This window comes from Coregonus clupeaformis, chromosome 20 (assembly GCF_020615455.1).
Source record: "Coregonus clupeaformis isolate EN_2021a chromosome 20, ASM2061545v1, whole genome shotgun sequence".
NCBI classification, from domain to species: Eukaryota; Metazoa; Chordata; class Actinopteri; order Salmoniformes; family Salmonidae; genus Coregonus; species Coregonus clupeaformis.
Genome location: NC_059211.1, coordinates 32,191,805 through 32,212,877, shown reverse-complemented (window position 1 = coordinate 32,212,877; position 21,073 = coordinate 32,191,805). Strand labels below are relative to the sequence as shown.

Here is a 21,073-nt window from a genome sequence, read left to right as displayed (position 1 = left end):
GTGAATTGAAAATAAACATTTTTGCTAAAAGTATTATTATATTATTGATCGATTGACTATGACTTTTCAGATCACCCAGTAATGCTATCTGCAGGGTCAGCTCCATGCAAATATTGCAATCCTTCAGCCATTCCTGGACCTGTGTCCAGAAACAAGCTACAAATGGACAGTACCAAAACAAATGATCTAATGATTCTGTCTCTTCACAGCCAAATCTGCAGAGCTGGGAAGATCGTATCCTCCACACAAATAACATTCTATTGGTAGCAAGAATTTTATATAATAATTTTAATTGAAAAATTCTAAGTTTTGAATCCAGCGTTGTTTTGCGTATCAGTTCATAAACACTATGCCATGGAATCTGTACGACAAAAATCTCTTCCCAACTATTTTGCAATCTATATGTGACGGCTATCAATCTTTTGGTCCTTAAATGAAACTGGTAAACTTTTTTATTTATCACAATTTTCTGGTGGTGAGAGGTGTTGGGTTTGCGCCAGACATAGCGTTTTCCTTGATAGCCAAAAAGCTCAATTTTAGTCTCATCTGACCAGAGTACCTTCTTCCATATGTTTGGGGAGTCTCCCACATGCCTTTTGGTGTTTGCTTATTTTTTTCTTTAAGCAATGGCTTTTTTCTGGCCACCCTTCCGTGAAGCCCAGCCCGGCTTAAAGTGGTCCTATGGACAGATACTCCAATCTCCGCTGTGGAGCTTTGCAGCTCCTTCAGGGTTATCTTTGGTCTCTTTGTTGCCTCTCTGATTAATGCCCTCCTTGCCTGGGCCGTAAGTTTTGGTGGGCGGCCCTCTCTTGGCAGGTTTGTTGTGGTGCCATATTCTTTCCATTTTTTAATAATGGATGTAATGGTGCTCCGTGGGATGTTCAAAGTTTCTGATAGTTTTTTATAACCTAACCCTGATGTGTACTTCTCCACAACTTTGTCCCTGACCCGTTTGGAGAGCTCCTTGGTCTTCATGGTGCCGCTTGCTTGGTGGTGCCCCTTGCTTAGTGGTGTTGCAGACTCTGGGGCCTTTCAGAACAGGTGTGTGTATATATACTGAGATCATGTGACAGATCATATGACACTTAGATTGCACACAGGTGGACTTTATTTAACTAATTATGTGACTTCTGAAGGTAATTGGCTGCATCCGATCTTATTTAGGGGCTTCATAGCAAAGTCGGTGAATACATATGCACGCACCACTTTACGGTTATTTATTTTAGAGAATTTTTTGAAACACATAATTTTTTGAATTTCACTTCACCAATTTTGACTATTTTGTGTATGTCCATTACATGAAATCCAAATAAAAATCAATTTAAATTACAGGTTGTAATGCAACAAAATAGCATAAACGCCAAGGGGGATGAATACTTCTGCAAGGCACTGTAAATGCTTGACTGACAGCGTGAGAGAATTTTGTAACTCCATGCATTTTCCCATCCCATCTGGTGCAATAGGCACATCACCACAGTGAAACAGGCACATATTATATTATGGGATAGGGTGTTTTGGGATAGGGGTGAGTCAAAACTATATTAACAGTTTAGTGTTGTTACACTGTCCTGCTTTAAACACCTCTATGGTAGGATGTGGATGGAGTTGTAGGTCAGGGTGCTGTCTTAGAGCGTGACAGTATAACACTTTTCCAATGGTAAACAATCCAAATCTATTTATGTCTGTCACCATGTCAACACCATATTTATGTTTTCATCTTGGTCTTTCCTTAAGTAATAAACATTATCTTGTGTAATGAACATGTAATAAACATTATCTTGTGTAATGAACACATAATTAACATTATATTGTGTAATGAACACATAATTAACATTATCTTGTGTTATGAACACATAATTAACATTATCTTGTGTAATGAACACGTAATACACATTATATTGTGTAATGAACACGTAATAAATATTATATTGTGTAATGAACATTATCTCCATTATGATTTAGACGTACAGTTGTAGAAAAAAACATCACTCCCTCTTCTCTCAGTTTTACTGTCCTTCCTTCCCACAGCTTTCTTAGTTGTTTGGTTTCTTCTGTTTCTGTGTTCCTGCACCCCACAGTGGGAATACTGTTCCTGCACCCCACAGTAGGAATACTGTTCCTGCACCCCACAGTGGGAATACTGTTCCTGCACCCCACAGTGGGAATACTGTTCCTGCAGCTCACAGTGTGAATACTGTTCCTGCAGCTCAGTGTTAATACTGTTCCTGCACCCCACAGTAGGAATACTGTTCCTGCACCCCACAGTGGGAATACTGTTCCTGCACCCCACAGTAGGAATACTGTTCCTGCACCCCACAGTGGGAATACTGTTCCTGCACCCCACAGTAGGAATACTGTTCCTGCACCCCACAGTGGGAATACTGTTCCTGCACCCCACAGTAGGAATACTGTTCCTGCACCCCACAGTGGGAATACTGTTCCTGCACCCCACAGTGGGAATACTGTTCCTGCACCTCACAGTGTGAATACTGTTCCTGCACCCCACAGTGGGAATACTGTTCCTGCAGCTCACAGTGTGAATACTGTTCCTGCACCTCAGTGTTAATACTGTTCCTGCACCCCACAGTGGGAATACTGTTCCTGCACCTCACAGTGTGAATACTGTTCCTGCACCTCAGTGTTAATACTGTTCCTGCACCTCACAGTGTGAGTACAGTTCCTGCACCTCAGTGTGAATACTGTTCCTAAATTGGGAACCAGCCTCTTTCCGGGGGCTTCTGTGTGTTTAAAGTGGGAAGGATCCTCGTCCTGAATTCTCTTTCCTCTGGTACTCAGAACTCACTGAAGCTATTCTTTCTGGACATGCTTTCCATACATTTTGCACTAGACCCAAATGTTTACTGTGGGATTCATGTTTGAGTAAAGAAGTTGGAAATCTACTCAACCTCGCTTGTTTGTAATTAGTGGTAGCATTCACTCAGCAGTTTTACTATCCATCTTATCTAATCATAGTTGCTCAATGTGAACTTTGAATGTCTGAATGTTAATTGGCCCTGAGACTTGGACTGAGATCAGTGGTATGAAGGAAGGAAGGCTCTCCAGGAAAGATTTGACCCTGGAAATGAAGACTCTCAGATGAGCCAGTACTGCTCAATGTTCTGCTCCAACACATCCACTGCTGGGTAAATATCAGGGTAGATATAAAGGCCATTTGGCATTTGGAGAGGTTCAGAAATACCCCTGAGTTGTATTGAGTTTAACAGAGGTATAGAAAGGTTAATAGAGTCTTTGTGCCCTTGTGTGCACTCCCACCTGTTACTGCACGCATGCAAACTCGTGAACACACACGTGCGTGCACACACGCATGCACGGATGTACGCACACATGTACACATGCACACGCACACACAACCAAGACATTAAAGAATCAACTTCCTGTGTTCAATCCAATGGGGTTCATAATGGTCTGAACTGTCCCTCGCTTTTCTCACTCTTCACTGCAGCGGCTGATTTGTTTTTTAGACGTGGCTTGTTACTGCACACATTCTCAGGATTGTGACACCTGACTGGAAGCTTTTGAAGTGTCTCAGATGTCACACAGCAATCCCTTGCGTCCCCCTCCACACCCCCTCCACACCCCCTCCGCACACCCTCCTCATCCCCTCCACACACCCTCCTCACCCCCTCCACACCCCCTCCTCATCCCTCCTCACCCCCTCCACACCCCCTCCACATCTCCTTCACACCCATCCTCACCCCCTCCTTACCCCCTCCTTACCCCCTCCTTAACCCCAGCCTCTACTACCCATCACTGGCCACTCACCACTGAGGTTCTGACGTTCGATTGGGGCTGCACTATATTTTGGACACCCCTATGTTCTTAAACTCCCTCTGGCTAGGAAGGACTGACTGGCAGACAGCTTGCATGTCCTGTCCTCTCTCTGTTCTCTGTCTCTCTTCACAGTCTCATCTGGCTTTTGTTTCTTTGTGAAAGGATTTTCCTTTTTGTTGGTCTTCGTAAACAAGCCTGTGATTGGACTGATCTGACTTTAGTTGGACTTTAACCCACTGTGAAGAGGATACAGCGGTCAAATGGTTAATCGGTCAGATTTCTGGTTGGAGTATAACCACAGAGGGGACTTTCTGTGATTGGGAAGAGAAGCGCTAACTTCTGTGAGTAAAGGGAGGGTGACAGAATATAATCTTGTTATCGGTGGACTCCGACAGAGATAAGAGAAAGGGTTTCAGTTTAACCAGGAGGGAACTTTCTTTGTTTGAGAGGTGACCAGAGAAGAGCTACTATAGCTGCTGTGCGTGAAGAACGAGGAAGTGTTGCGTTACTTTTAAGCGGCCAGTGACCGTGGTTGACCGCTCTGCTGTGGAACTCACAATGAGCTCCAGTCTGGTCAACTCTCTGGCCAAGGTGTACGACCCCAAACCTCGTCACGGTCAGAAACCAGCCGGGACGAAGCTGACACCCACTGGATCTGACAAACAACCCTGCACACCGTCCTCAGCCTCTTCCTCCTCCTTGTCCTCCTCCTCTTCTCCGGTCAATGCTGCATGGTGCGTCGTGACTGAAAGCCGCATGGAATCTCTAAGCAGCAAGATGGAGCGTCTGCTCAACGTCCAGGAGACTGTCCTCATCCGGCTGGATGACCTGTCCCGGGACATGGGGGGCGTGGGGCGGGAGGTGGCCTCTCTCAGGGCCGGGGGCTGGCGGTCTGGAGGTCTGGGTGGAGTTCAGACCCACGGTGAGACCCAGAACCAGAACCAGGGGGTGACGGTGGAGGGTCAAGCCCAGGAGCTGGCGACTGCCTGCAGGGAGCTCCAGGGGGTGGTGCAGGAGGCCAGCCAGCAGGTGGAGCAGCAGGGGCGGAGGCTGGAGGGGATGGAGGGGCTGATGGTGGGCATACATCAGGTCATCAGCTTCATCAAAGAGGTGGTGAAGAGCTCCCGGCTGGCTAAACTGCTGTTTAATAAGCCTGGTGGCTGTAGGGGGACTAAGGCAAAGCAGGCCAGGAAGGTGAGGGACACACACCATGACAGCCTTTATTTAATAAAGAAAATTAAAAGCTTCAGTTGTAAATCATATTCAACCCACTGGGCACACCCTGGTTGAATCAACGTTGTTTCCAACGTGGAATAGACATTAAATTGTCGTCTGTGCCAAGTGAGTGCTGGCCCCTTTTTTCATTTTTACACTGGAGCCAGTGCTGGGTTGTATTGTATTTGCTACCTTAAATTACTACTCCACACTGCATTACCCACCCCATGCCTTGTCATATTATCTACACAGAAATGGAGAAGACTGTAGTCACTGTAAAACTACCCATGGGTTAGGTATAGGATTATCCTTTGCACTTTGTGGGCTATATTTGAAGTGTCTAGCTAAGGAGTCTAGTCTATTGTGTTAGTGGATAACTCTCTGAATGTGTGACATGACTCCACATGATTCATCAGTCAACCAGCTGGACAGTTAGCCTTGTGGAGGGATCTCAACATAGCCAGCATTACACCCTTTAACTAACCTTTAACCATTGTATGGAAGTCCTATTCAAGGATAGGATAATATTGCCCCACCCTAGAACTAAAGGCAACCGGAGTGCTTGTGGGGATTTTAGATGACTGGTGTCAATCTATCTAGAAGCAGCCACGTATTTTGGGCATAACAAATATCGAACCGCGTACCATGTTATGTGTTTCTGTTTTCTTTGTGCTTATGTGTTCATGCTATGTGTTTACATTGTGCGTTTATCATTGTGTGTCTGTAAGTGTGTGTGTGGCGTGCACGCAAGCGTCTGTCTGTGTGTGTTGAGGTACCAGTATCATGTATTACTGCTGCATTTTCCCCTGCACTGTGGGGGACTCTGGGTCCTGGGGGTTTCTGGGTCCTGGGGGTTTCTGGGTCCTGGGGGGTCTCTGGGTCCTGGGGGTCTCTGGGTCCGGGGGTCGATGGGTAAAGCAAATCTATAATGTCAGCTTTATTATCTTGGCTAGGTCCCAAATGGCACCCTATTCCCTATATATATATATAATCGATATACAGTATATATGGGCCCTGGTCAAAAGTAGTGCACTATAAAGGGAATAGGGTGCCATTTGGGACGTATCGCTAGTATCGCCTTCTGGGCCTCTAATGTTTAGGCACTCTGGTGGAGAGGGGAGGGAGGTGCGGTATAGATTACATGCTATGTGTGTGTGTGTATGATCCCACACATGTTACGCACGGACAAACACACACACACACACACACACACACACACACACACATACACACACAGTAGTTGGAGATGACATGAAAGCCCTTCTCTGTCCACCATGACATGACAACCATGCTTCAGTTATGATGGCAATCATAGCAACGGCAACAAACACCTGCATCTGTTAATGTGTAGTGAAACATACAACTCCACCATTGCTATCGGAAATGTGCTACTGTATACTAGCTCTGTTATATAATACATGCATGGAATATGAACTAGTAGCTTTCACAGATCCTTAAATCGTCCTGGCCATACGTGCAAATTGTTGGTAATAGAAGGTACAAACAAATGTGCCAATCTACAGATGTAGGATCTTAATTTGATCACCCTGTTACAGGAGAACATTCCTGCAATGCAGGACATCGGTGTCCCATCGGTGTCCCGTACACGGTGTCCCGTACACGGGACGGTTGAGCTAATGTGCGCTAATGTGGTTAGCATGATTGTTGTAAGTAACAGCAAACTTTCCAGGACATAGACATGTCTTATATGGGCAGAAAGCTTAAATTCTTGGTAATCTAACTGCACTGTCCAATTTAGAGTAGCTATTACAGAGAGAAAATACCATGCTATTGTTTGAGGAGAGTGCACAACAACAAAAATCTTATCATGGCAACTGGTTTGATACATTCACCTCTGAAGGTAAATAATGAACTTACATTCAGTAATCTTGCTCTGATTTGTCATCCTAAGGGTCCCAGAGATAAAATGTAGCATAGTTTTGTTTGATAAAATCCATTTTTATTTTCAAATGTAGGAACTGGGTTCTACAGTTTGAACCCCTGCTGTCTCTGGCTCCACACCCACCCCGCCCGGCCACCTAGATGTGTGAAAATTACTGTATAAGCTAATGATCCATCATGTATGACATTCCTGGGAGTGTGTAAACTTACATTTTGTATTACCATATCATTTTCCTCTATAGTTATGTACTTGAAAATGTATCAATTGACCAATTCGGCACATTTGGGCAGACTTGATACAAAATAGTCCAGTATTGCAATGCTTCACTGGATCAATCTGAAACTTTGCACACACACTGCTGCCATCTAGAGGCCAAAATCTAAATTGCACCTACACTGCATTATTATGTTGTGGCCTTTCTCTTACATTTCAAAGATGACCCCCCCCAAAAAAAAACAAAAAAAAAAAGATTTTTGTTTTGTTTGTATTATCTTTTACCAGATCTATTGTGTTATATTCTCCTACATTAATTTCACATTTCCACAAACTTCAAAGTGTTTCCTTTCAAATGGTATCTAGAATATGCATATCCTTGCTTCAGGTCCTGAGCTACAGGCAGTTAGATTTGGGTATGTCATTTTAGGCAAAAATTTATAAAAAGGGTCCGATCCTTAAGAGGTTAAAGTGTATATGTCTCCTCCTCTCTCCCTGTCAGCTGAAGGACAATGTGATGAGGGATGGAAAAGACAAGGCCAAACTCAGCCTGAAAGGCCAGAAATCCCAGAAGAAGAAGAAGCCTCCACATGCATCAGGTAGCAGAGATAAACACACCACCTTCACCTCAACTTGTAACACAATAAAGCAGTCAAATAAATGTAAATAAAATAGAGCAGCAGTGCTTCATTGGTAATAGATGTCTAATGAGGGGTACTCTTTGTCCCTCCTCAGATAACGTAGAGGCCCTTCTTCTAGACCAGGTGGAGAAGCTCAACAGGCAGAATGCTGAGCGTTCTCATGGTAACGGAGTGGTTCTGGACATGCTCCGCGCCCCCGTCGTCCAACCAGAGGACCTGGAGGATCTAGAGGGGGAGGAGGAGGAGAAGAGGAGAACCCCTGAGCGGGAGGAAGAGCAGAGGGCCAGGGAGGAAGAGGAGGAAGAGGAGGGGGATATATTTGGTGAATCTGAGGCTGAGGAAGAGGAGGGGAGGGAGGAACAAGTTGGAGAGGAAGAGGTGGAGAAGAGAATGGAAGGAGGGGAAGAAGAGTCATCATTGTCACCAGAACCTCTAGAAAGGTACCTTTTCAAACTCAACCCATCTTTTGACATTACTATGACTGTAAATTGCAACTTCTGTATACTGTACGCTTACCAAAATAACTACTGGCTAATTACTTAACACAATTAATAGTTGTTTTGATATTTGTTTGATGTTTGTTTGTTATTTAGCTCTGAGGAGTTAAGTGAAGTGGCCACCAGCAGTAAAAACTGTGTCACAGAGGAGGACCTGCTGAAAGATGAACTGAAAAAGAGCAGAGTGGAGGAGAGGAAAGAGGAGGAGGATGAAGAGGGAGGAGTACCTGAGGGGGCAGAGCCTCAGGCTGCCCAATCAAAGGCAGAGAAGATGAAGGAGGAAGAAAAGGTGGACGACGGACAGCCAGAAGAGTACATCATTGGTGAGGTTCATCATTTCACAGAAATGGAAACTGACAAAAGTTTGAAAACAAAGCAGGAAGCTAATTTGTGGCAAGATTCCTAAAATAAAATATAGTATTGTCATATATTCTGTAAATGAAGTCTCTTGATATTATCCTGGGTTGGCAAGCAGGCTGAAAAACAGTCAGAAACCCTAACTACTACTGACTTCCTAGTTAGGGACATTAGACTTTCAGTCATTCACCACACAGATGACATTACTTAACCACACCATGCATGTTTGTAAGTCACAAACATGTCACAGCTGGCAAATTGGATTATGAAATGCTGGCATGAGACCATATGATCCGTTTAGTTACTAAGAGAGAACAGACACTAATCTATCTCCTGTATGCTCCCTATCCACTCTTCTGTCACCTCACTCCATTTCCCTTATCCCTCACTCCCTACCTCCCTCTCCTTTTCCCCATCGCTCTCCTCCATCCATCCATCCATCCATCCATCCATCCATCCATCCATCCATCCATCCATCCATCCATCCATCCATCCATCCATCCATCCATCCATCCATCCATCCATCCCTCTCTCTCTCTCTCTCTCTCTCTCTCTCTCTCTCTCTCTCTCTCTCTCTCTCTCTCTCTCTCTCTCTCTCTCTCTCTCTCTCTCTCTCTCTCTCTCTCTCTCTCTCTCTCTCTCTCTCTCTCTCTCTCTCTCTCATCTCCAGACTCTACCCCTCCGCCAGCAGCCCCCTTTGACCACCGCATTGTGACTCCAAAGCCTCACCAGATTGCTACCTTCTACGCCATTAACAGAGAAGAGGTCCTAGGAGGGTGAGTCAGGAGGAGAAAGAGAGAGACAGAGAGAGAGAGAGCGAGAGAGAGAGAGAGAGAGAGAGAGAGAGAGAGAGAGAGAGAGAGAGAGAGAGAGAGAGAGAGAGAGAGAGAGAGAGAGAGAGAGAGAGAGAGAGAGAGAGAGAGAGAGTACCATCCCTACAATGACAACCCAATTAAAGCCTGATATAGAAGAGTAAACATGACTATAATGTTATTGTTAGCTTAGCTCTATTGTACGTTGAGGCAAAAAGGACAGGGTGTTATAAAGCATCAATGTTATTAATCTCGGCCCCCAGAACCAAAGCAGCTCCTCAGCTTTAATGTTAAGGCTGCCACAAGAGACTACACTGTTTATGAACTTGTTTCTCTGTATGTGATTGTGGGTTCATAGGGGACGTTTTGGACAAGTCCACAAATGTGTGGAGAACTCTTCTGGACTGACGCTGGCTGCCAAGATGATCAAAGCCAGGAGCCAGAAAGAAAAGGTAAGGACCTAAATAATCGAAACGTGAGACCTGAAACAGATACTTGATTATAGGCCTCCCAGGTATACATTTCTGACATTGATACTGTATCATATGCCATGTAGCATGGGTGCTTCCCATATGGCACCCTATTCCCTATCAAGTGCAACTTTTGACCAGGGCCCTGGTCAAAAGTAGTGCACTACATAGTGAATAGGGTATCATTTGGAACGAAGCCATTAATATCAGATGTACAGTATGCGTCCAATTAAGATGGATGGATATTTTATCATAGCACATAAGTAATAGAATACGATTTTAAAGTAGATAATGTGTTTCTGTCCGTCTGTCTGTCCGTCCGTCTGTCTGTTTGTCTGTGTGTGTCTGTTTCTGTGTCTGTCTTTCTGTCCGTCTGTAATGTGTTTCTGTACGTCTGTCTGTCTGTGTGTGTGTGTCTGTCTTTCTGTCCGCCATTAATATCAGATGTACAGTATGTGTCCCATGTCCCCACCACCATTAAGATGGATGGATATTTTATCATTGCACATAAATAATAGAATACGATTTTATAGTAGATATAGCTTCATCGCCCTCATATCCATGGCACATGTGGCAGTATGTCAGAGTCAGTCTCATCTTCTGCTTTCCTATGGTCAGCTGAGTATAACATGGGAGATAAGATTGCCGTCTGATGTAGTGCATAGCTGGTTGATTACGTTATCATGTCAGATATTCACAAAGTAGTTAGCCCACCAATGCCACGGCCAAAGCCAAAGCTGGCTCAGGTTGCTGTGTGATACTGTAGGTCTCAATTACGGATCCCGTTGACACTGTCTGTGTGTGTCTGTTTCGGTGTCTGTCTTTCTGTCTGTCTGTAATGTGTTTCTGTCCATCTGTCTGTCTGTCTGTTTCTGTGTCTGTCTTATGCCCGTCTGTAATGTGTTTCTGTCCGTCTGTCTTTCTGTTTGTCTGTGTGTGTCTGTTTCTGTGCCTGTCTTTCTGTCCGTCTGTAATGTTTCTGTCCGTCCGTCTGTCTGTCTGTATGTCTGTCTGTCTGTTTCTGTGTCTGTCTTTCTGTCCGTCTGTAATTGTTTCTGTCCGTCTGTCTGTCTGTGTGTGTCTGTTTCTGTGTCTGTCTTTCTGTCCGTCTGTAATGTGTTTCTTTCCGTCTGTCTGTCTATGAGCTGTAATGTGTTTCTGGCTGTCTTTCTAATGTTGAATATGTTGTTCCGTTTCCCAGGATGTGGTGAAGAATGAGATCCAGGTGATGAACCAGCTGAACCACGCTAACCTTATTCAGCTCTACGCCGCCTTTGAATCACGCCACGACATCATCCTCGTCATGGAATAGTGAGTCCCTCCCTGTGTGTGTGTATTTCTCCTCTCTGCACTATACCATACAGTATCTCTACTCTTTAAATCCCAGTGTGGGACTGTAATTCCTCTCTCTCTACTGTAGTCTATGATGACTGACTGTCTCTCCTGTCCTCTCTATGTAGTGTGGATGGCGGGGAGCTGTTCGACCGGATCATAGATGAGAACTACAAGCTGACAGAGCTGGACACAGTGCTGTTTATCAGGCAGATCTGTGAGGGACTACAGTACATGCACAGGATGTACATCCTACATCTAGACCTCAAGGTAGGACTCACCTTAGCTCTCTAGTTGCATATCCTCATCACTCTGTTACTCTGTTACTTTCTCCCTCGCTTCCCCCCTTCTCTCTCTTTCTCCCTCGCTTCCCCCCTTCTCTCTCTTTCTCCCTCTCTCACTGTCCTATAGTTTTTTGTCTGTTTCTATACAACCTTCCCCATTGCACTCTTTTAACACTTTACCTTTCTATAGCTGTCTCATCTCCATCTTCCTGTCATTATAGCATAATAGCTTAGCGATGATGCAAATAATTGCATGCTGTTATTTCCTTTGTCTCACTGTCTTGCGTTCTTCAATATCCTTTCCTAGCCCGAGAATATTCTGTGTGTGAGCAGAGCTACAAACAAGATCAAAATTATTGACTTCGGGCTCGCCAGGAGGTAAGGTTCAATTACCAGTGGTTCCTGGCTTGATACAGGGCGGAAGGTAGCCTAGCGGTTAAGAGTGTTGGGCCAGTAACCGAAAGGTCGCTGGTTCAAATCTTCAAGCCAACTAGGTGAAACATATGCTGAGGTGCCCTTGTGCAAGGCACTTAACCCTAATTGCTCCTGTAAGTCGCTCTGGATCAGAGTCTCTGCTAAATGACTAAAATGTCATCTGTTAACTTTCTTCTCTCGTCCTTCTTGCTTTCTTAGGTATAAGCCCAGGGAAAAGCTGAGGGTGAACTTCGGAACGCCGGAGTTCCTGGCTCCGGAAGTCATCAACTATGAGTTTGTCTCATTCCCTACGGACATGTGGAGTCTGGGGGTCATCACATACATGCTGTGAGTCCTGATATCCACTAACCGTTACATTGCTGGGGGTCCTGATATCCACATTGCTGGGGGTCCTGATATCAACATTACTGGGGGTCCTGATATCCACTAACCGTTACATTTCTGAGGGTCCTGATATCCACTAACCGTTACATTACTGGGGGTCCTGATATCCACTAACCGTTACATTACTGGGGGTCCTGATATCCACTAACCGTTACATTACTGGGGGTCCTGATATCCACTAACCGTTACATTACTGGGAGTCCTGATATCCACTAACCGTTACATTACTGGGAGTCCTGATATCCACTAACCGTTACATTACTGGGGGTCCTGATATCCATTAACCGTTACATTACTGGGGGTCCTGATATCCACTAACCGTTACATTCTTGTGCTCACATATTGTACCTGTTTTTATAGTTTTTATTTAACCAGGAAAATGGCCTAGAGGTTAGAAACCTCTTTTGCGAAGGGGACCTCAGAAGAAGTCAGCAGGTAGTAGTCAGTGTGTACATACACAACCCAGGAACACACTATACAATACATCCTTTTCTCCAGGCTGACAGGTCTGTCTCCATTCCTGGGGGACGATGACAATGAGACTCTGAACAACATCCTGGCCTGTCAGTGGAACTTTGAGGAGGAGGAGTTTACAGACATCTCTGAGGAGGCCAAAGACTTCATCACACGCCTGTTGGTCAAGAGCAAGAGGTGAGGGGTACCGTGTGTGTGTGTGTGTGTGTGTGTGCATGTGTGTGTGTTGACAACTGTGTTGTAGTTCTCTAAAGTTGTATTATTATTCAGTTGTGGACCTGTGTATCCCTGTGATAGTGTGTGTTCTAATCACGCATGTGTGTGTTTGTGTGTGTTCTCTAGTTGGAGGATGAGTGCCTCACAGTCACTGAAACATTCCTGGCTGTCGGATCGCAATCTTCACTATCGCCTGCATCAGAGGGTAGAACAAACACACACACACACACACACACACACATACACATACACACACACACACACACACACACACACACACACACACACACACACACACACACACACACACAGAGACACAGACACAGACACACACACACACAGAGACACAGACACACACACACACACACACACACACACACACACAGACACAGACACAGACACACACACATACATACATACACATACAAGTATAGTTAAACATGTCCACACACACACACACTCACACACACACACACACACACACACACACACACACACACACACACACACACACACACACACACACACACACACACACACACACACACATGGATGGATTAAACCCATTTTTATCCCAAAACACCAATATTGTAAATATACTGTACCTTTTTCTTACAGAAAAATAAGTGCCACTCAACACACCCTTACCCTCCCCGAAGATCTAGACAAGTAAGCCCTGAAAACTACCCAGCTCACCATATCACAAACCCTCATCTTCAACTACTGTATACCGTACATCTACACTGAACAAAAATATAAATGCATCATGTAAAGTGTTGGTCCCATGTTTCATGAGTTGAAATAATAAATCCCAGAAATTGTCCATATGCACAAAAAGCGTATTTCGCTCTGATTTTTTTGCACAAATGTGTCTACATCCCTGTTAGTGAGCATTTCTCATCTTCCAAGATAAGCCATCCACCTGATATGTGTGGCATATCAAGAAGCTGATTAAACAGCATGTTCATTACACAGGTGCACTTTGTGCTGGGGACAATAAAAGGCGACTTTAAAATGTGCAGTTTTGTCACACACACAATGCCACAGATGTCTCAAGTTTTGAGGGAGCATGCAATTGTCATGCTGACTGCAGGAATGTCCACCAGAGCTGTTGCCAGAGAATGTAAGGTTCATTTCTCTACCATAAGTTAAATGTATGCACGCATGACTGTAAGTCGCTTTGGATAAAAGCGTCTGCTAAATGGCATATTATTATTATATTATTATTATAAGTTGCCACCAACGTCATTTTAGAAAATTTGGCAGTATGTCCAACCGGCCTCACAACCGCAGACCATGTGTAACCACGCCAGCCCAGGACCTCCACATCCGGCTTCTTCACCTGCAGGATCGTCTGGGCCTCGCTCCCCAGTGGGTGGCCCACCTATGGCTGCACTCCTGCCCAGTCATGTGCAATCCATAGATTAGGGCCTAATGAATTTATTTAAATTGACTGATTTCCTTACATGAACTGCAACTCAGTAAAATCTTAGAAATTGTTGCATGTTGCGTTTATATTTCTGTTCAATATATATTCACAAGTATACTGTAGACGCCAAACAATGGGGTTTTATTGTCTCTCTTTTGTGTTGGTTTAGTCTCCCATCCAGAACGAGAGTCCCCTCCAAAATGACTCCCAAGACCCTGTGGGCGCCTTATGATGATACGGGGTCGGTGCCTTTTGATGACACTGGGGCCAGGGCCCAACACTGGACCAACACTGCCGTACCTCTATGGCTACTGGATTACTGCTCTCTACTCTGCCTCGCATCCTTTAGCTTAGCTCTGCAGCTTGTGTAACGCAGTTAACAACGTACCGTAAACACACTGAACAGCTAGCCTAAAATGTCGCCAATGGCGCTATCGATAGCTCCAACGGTTGGTACGTTGTCAAGGAGGGCGGTCACTATAAAATGCACTTTAATGTATCACTATCAAATACAAACAGAACCACTTTTTCAACAATCATATTTATTACATTTTCAGCTTACTGTGGATTTCAAATAACTTAACATAGGCCTAGTTTACCAAGTCTTATCATACCATTGCATTTTTATTTGTTTGTTGGGTTTTGATTTAAAATAAAGGTTTGGGTGCAATTTATTTTCCTGGTATTGTAAAGCTTTAGTTTCTACAGAGTTAGGAATTCATTTTCACACACCTTTCTCCTTGATTTGCCCCATCAAACTTTAAATAGATCACATTCATTAAAATAAATAAATCGTTATTAATCCAGGTAAGCATAAACTTGTCGATATTAGACATTATTCCTCATTAGACATTATTACCTCCTTCTGCTGCTCTGCCCGTTGCTACTGACGTTCATTTCTCCTGGAGCCGCTGCTGTGAATATACTGTAAAAGCGCCTCTTCTGTGCATGCATGCTGTTCGCTTGACCCCAACCTTTTACCTTTCTTTGCTTTCGCCCATTGGAGTAGCCCTCTCACCTTCCATGAAGGCATATTACTGATCAACAAAACACTACCTATATGATTTCATAATTCATGTTTATCGCTGAAGTGCCAGACTGTTTGTGCTGTCATGCCAACTCCCTGTCACTCCTTGTCATGCCACATATTTGCACTACCCTTCCGACTGGGCAGACAATGAAATTACGTTGACCCAACATGGAATAGACGTTGAATTGACATCTGTGCCCAGTGGGTTGTGATTGGAGGGTAGCTGTGAGGGTTATTGAATTAGGGTCAAATCCTGATATCTGATTGCTGTGAGGCCAGACCATTTGGCTTGACAATTAGCAATGGAGTTGGCAAGAGCAACAACAGATCTGCGACCAGGCTATGGATTTAGTTCTTATGGTCATGAATTATCTTGGTTCCTAAATTGATTTTTACTTGAAATGCAAGGCTTAGCCTCCATAAGAAGGGTACATAATATTATATTTATCCAGGAGAGAAAAAACACATACAAAATTGTTTATTTACTTATTTGTGTTCTATTGACTGAATTTGAAGTGTTTGAGTAATTGTATTGTAGATCTAAATAAAAAAGGTTTGTCTGTGTAATAGACTCACTATTTTCAAACTGTGGATAGTGGGTTGATTATTACTTGGTCAGATATTGAGGGATTGATTTAATTATTGTTTTAATGATTGATTGTCAGATGTGCCCTACCTGGAATCAATTGTTCTCCTTATACCGTTGTGATTTTGTGTAATTTTTGTGTCATTATGAAACATAATTCTAGTTAGAAATGTATACAAATAAATATAGACAAAAATAAAAACAGAAATTACTTATGTGTTCCTGGTTTTACTCTACTACGCAATGCAAATAATATAGGAAGTGGGGATAGAATGATAATATTTTCCACAGAGATGATCAATTGTTGATATTTGATCATTATTTGGAGAAGGGCACATCATTTGGAGACTGTATCCAGATTATGTCTGATAATGGCCACTAGGGAGCAGTATCGGACAGGGACATTCAGTCAACCCTCACACTGATCACCAGCAGGCTAGAGACTCATAATTCAAGCGGGCCAAAGCCCTAGTCCCTACCCTGCACTGATGCCCGTGTCTGATTTGTTTAAAGTCTATATCATGTTGCTTGGATAGTCCCTGGTAAACATATTTCTGGTATTTTATATTAAGTCCTTTGGAATACAAGATATTGACTACAGTAAGAGTTGTTACCTAAATATGGAGAGAACAAATGGACCCTATACATATTCTCTGGAAAGTGGGATAGAACAAAATCATTTTAACACTACTTCTTCAATGCCTGTTTATATTCAACCTTTTCTTTTTTTCTCACCCCAATCATTGTGCTCCTTGAGCACTGCCTCCAGGTATTAATCTAAAAACTAGGCCCTGAGCGCAGCAGCGGCGGGATACGTCGCGTCACGCAGAGCAAGATCAAAGTGGCAGGTTCTAGACATAATTAGGCCCTCCAACTGAGAAGCCAGTATATTCACTTCACTACGCTCACCTGAACAAATAAACCCTGAAGGGATGGAGGGATGGGGGCGTTTTGACCATATCGAGAGGGGGGTGCGTAGCCAAGGAGGAATGTTTTTCAGAATGTGTGAAGTCTTCATGAGTTCTCAAACTTGGACCCCACACACACTGCTCAATCTCAATACAATAAGTCTACAACATAGAAAGGGGGGACTGGTTGGAGGATGAATCTGACCTATTTCTACTGACATCCAGAACTCAATCAGTTTTTTATTTTTATTTTACCTTTATTTAACTAGGCAAGTCAGTTAAGAACAAATTCTTATTTACAATGACGGCCTACACCGGCCAAACCCAGACGACGCTGGGCCAATTGTGCGCCACCCTATGGGACTCCCAATCACGGCCGGTTGTGATACAGCCTGGAATCGAACCAGGGGGTCTGTATTGACGCCTCAAGCACTGAGATGCAGTGCCTTAAACCACTGTTTACCCTTTAAACATAAACAAATTCCCTCTAATTGATTTTAATGAAATCTATCTGATGTGTTTATTAACTGAGTGTCTGAACCGGGTTTCAGTAAGACAGACAGACAGACACATGCTTTCTATTCTATCAGTAATGGGATAAGTGGAGCATAGTCAATGCTATGAAAAAGTTCTCACCATTGAGAATAGGACAGAATTTATATAAAACAGACTGTGTGGGAGAGAGGTGGATTAATGTCATAGGAAGATCTCTCTCTCTCTATTACCTGCCATCATAAACTAATTCTGGTAAGCCTACAGTACACAGATGACATAACCCACAAAGGTCAGGTAGCTAAGTTTTTATGTAAATAAATCGCCACGTATCATTATACCAAGCAGTAAGCACACAAATGGATGTGGGTGTGTGTACACATACCGGATATATACGTGTGCTTTTTTGCGTGTGCATTTGTTGATTTGAATTGCAAATAAAAGTGGAACACTACCACATTCTAACTGCTAGGCTACCTGCCTAGACAGGTCTGATGCCGCGTTCACATGCTAGTCGGAACTAGGAAACTCTGAAATCTCCGACTTGTTAACTGGTTGTAGTTATACATGTGCCGCATTCAACCAGTTAGCACATTGAACATTTCTGAGTTTCCTAGTTCCGACTAGCACGTGAACACGGCATGAGCCTTGGGCCTGTCAATCAACATGACCTCATCACCCCTTAGTCTGGATTAGTATAGGGGGGTGGCTATGGTGTGTGTGGTGGGGGATTCCACTCTCCTGTCAGTGCTTTGTGTTGAGTAATGATTGTAACCTGCCACGTCACCTTCACTGTGAAGGCTTAGTCACCTGTCAGATGATCATCTCGCATGCCAGACTTTACAAAAAAGTTTGTAGGAGGTTTGTAGTATATGCAATAATCGAGACACACACATCTGGCTCACTGACATTACAAGTCAGCACACCTTGGCTAAATCCAGCCTGATCTACCAGGGATCTACACACACTCACTGCTTCAGGGTGAGAAGAGGACTCTGGAGAACCAAATAAATCTCCACTCCTCTTGCAGTGTCTAGAGGACAAAAGGATCACCACTCCTTTCTTTTGTCCTCCTTCCTTCTGTTTCTTCCTCCCTCCTTCTTTCTCACTGCCTCTCACCTGGTGTGCATTACCTTCAGTGAGGTCAATCAGGTAGGAGTCAGTCCTCTCAGCCAGGTAGGAGTCAGTCCTCTCAGCCAGGTAGGAGTCAGTCCTCTCAGCCAGGTAGGAGTCAGTCCTGTCAGCCAGGTAGGAGTCAGTCCTCTCAGCCAGGTAGGAGTCAGTCCTGTCAGCCAGGTAGGAGTCAGTCCTCTCAGCCAGGTAGGAGTCAGTCCTGTCAGCCAGGTAGGAGTCAGTCCTGTCAGCCAGGTAGGAGTCAGTCCTCTCAGCCAGGTAGGAGTCAGTCCTCTCAGCCAAGTAGGTGACAGTCCTCTCAGCCAGGTAGGAGTCAGTCCTCTCAGCCAGGTAGGAGTCAGTCCTGTCAGCCAGGTAGAGTCAGTCCTCTCAGCCAGGTAGGAGTCAGTCCTCTCAGCCAAGTAGGTGACAGTCCTCTCAGCCAGGTAGGAGTCAGTCCTCTCAGCCAGGTAGGAGTCAGTCCTGTCAGCCAGGTAGGAGTCAGTCCTCTCAGCCAGGTAGGAGTCAGTCCTCTCAGCCAAGTAGGTGACAGTCCTCTCAGCCAGGTAGGAGTCAGTTCTCTCAGCCAGGTAGGAGTCAGTCCTGTCAGCCAGGTAGGAGTCAGTCCTCTCAGCCAGGTAGGAGTCAGTCCTGTCAGCCAGGTAGGAGTCAGTCCTGTCAGCCAGGTAGGAGTCAGTCCTCTCAGCCAGGTAGGAGTCAGTCCTGTCAGCCAGGTAGGAGTCAGTCCTCTCAGCCAGGTAGGAGTCAGTCCTGTCAGCCAGGTAGGAGTCAGTCCTGTCAGCCAGGTAGGAGTCAGTCCTGTCAGCCAGGTAGGAGTCAGTCCTCTCAGCCAGGTAGGAGTCAGTCCTGTCAGCCAGGTAGGAGTCAGTCCTCTCAGCCAGGTAGGAGTCAGTCCTGTCAGAGGAAGACAGATAGAATGACAGAGGGAGAGAAAGGGATGGAATGACAGCGAGACAACGTTCAACAGACGATGAGTGAGGGGCAATATCTATCTTTTATAAATAGGTCTTATTGACACCCTCTCCTCAAATCAAAGTGTATTGGTCACGTGCACAGAATACAGAGTATAAACGGTACAGTGAAATGCTCTCCTCAACAATGCAAAAAACAAAAAAACAAAGAAGTAATAAAAAGTAGTACAAAATAAGAAAATAGTAATGTTTGTATATTAAGTATAGACTATAAAATGTACAAAAGTGAGTAGTGACATAGTCGAGCAGCTTAAATAGTAGCAGCAACGGTGACACTGTGTGTGTGTGTGAGGTGTGAGAGAATGAGTGTGTGTGTGTGTGTGTGTGTGTGTGTGTGTGTGTGTGTGTGTGTGTGTGTGTGTGTGTGTGTGTGTGTGTGTGTGTGTGTGTGTGTGTAAGGGTGGCTGGGTGAGAGTCAGTGCAAATAGTCTCTTCTCTTAAGGTGCAGGTGTGAAGAGAGTCTGTAAAAAGTCAACAGCCTCTTAAGGTGCTGGTGAATACAGGGCTGTGCAGGCAGACAGCTTGGGGTTAGCTGTTCAGCAGTCTTATGGCCTGGAGGTAGAAGCTGTCTCGGAACCTGTTGGTCCGAGACCTGATGCTCCGGTACCGCCTGCCAGAAGGTAACGGAGAGAGCAGTCCATGGCTGGGGTGGCTGGAGTCCTTGGCAACCGCCCGGTGTAGATGTTCTGCAGTGCTGGGAGCTTGCCCCTAGTGATGGACTGGGCAGTCTTCACCACCCTCTGTAGAGCCTTGCGGTTCAGGGCAGTGCAGTTGCCGTACCAGGCGGTGATGCAGCCAGACAGAATGCTCTCAATGGTGCACCTGTAAAAGTTCCTGAGGATCTGAGGGGCCATGCCAAACCTCTTCAGCCGCCTGAGGTAGAAGAGGCGCTGTTGCGCCTTTTTCATGACTGTGCCTGTGTGGTTGGTCCATGTCAGATCCTCTGTGATGTGTACACCGAGGAACTTGAAGCTCTCAACCCTCTTCACCGAGGAACTTGAAGCTCTCGACCCTGTCAATGCCCCCCCAGGCCTACCACTGTTGTGTCATCTTCATTACTCTTTCTGATTGGAGATTGGCAGCCTCTGGTCAGTGTTTGAAATGGGCTGGCACCTTTAATTCTGTACTGTTTTAGTACCAACACCTCTTTTAGAATATTGGCTTTAAAATGATTTAAAGACTGATACATTAAAATTCTAATGAATAAGACCTTTTTCATTCGAATCCATGCACTATCTTTGGTGTCAATACATCCCTGTGACAGAGAGACAGAAATGTGTCAGTATGAACGGGTTCAAAGGTCAGAGGTCAGGGTGAGGTCATGTGGGAACATATCCGGTTTAAATGGGATCCAGCTAATACGTTGTATTACTCTTAACATGCACATATTGAGCCAAGCAGGTGAAAGTTATTTGATCCATCCAGCACTACCCCCCTCTCTCCTCTCCTCTCCTCTCCTCTCCTCTCCTCTCCTCTCCTCTCCTCTCCTCTCCTCTCC

General features: G+C 44.7%; 1 protein-coding gene across 2 annotated transcripts in view; it reads left to right on the top strand.

Moving 5' to 3' along the window:
- The window catches only part of mylk4b (myosin light chain kinase family, member 4b), a 79,968-nt gene extending 63,687 nt beyond the window's left edge, over positions 1–16,281 (top strand). For both annotated transcript variants that reach the window (XM_041840207.2, XM_041840208.2), the window contains 13 exons: positions 7,626–7,722; positions 7,859–8,204; positions 8,358–8,584; positions 9,289–9,394; positions 9,789–9,882; positions 11,102–11,211; positions 11,361–11,502; positions 11,824–11,894; positions 12,150–12,278; positions 12,834–12,986; positions 13,152–13,230; positions 13,644–13,694; positions 14,624–16,281. In XM_041840207.2, the coding sequence (XP_041696141.1) occupies positions 7,626–7,722; positions 7,859–8,204; positions 8,358–8,584; positions 9,289–9,394; positions 9,789–9,882; positions 11,102–11,211; positions 11,361–11,502; positions 11,824–11,894; positions 12,150–12,278; positions 12,834–12,986; positions 13,152–13,230; positions 13,644–13,694; positions 14,624–14,686 (1,668 nt within the window). In that variant the 3' untranslated portion in view covers positions 14,687–16,281. The remainder of the gene's footprint in view (positions 1–7,625; positions 7,723–7,858; positions 8,205–8,357; positions 8,585–9,288; positions 9,395–9,788; positions 9,883–11,101; positions 11,212–11,360; positions 11,503–11,823; positions 11,895–12,149; positions 12,279–12,833; positions 12,987–13,151; positions 13,231–13,643; positions 13,695–14,623) is intronic.
- Positions 16,282–21,073: the final 4,792 nt, after the last annotated feature.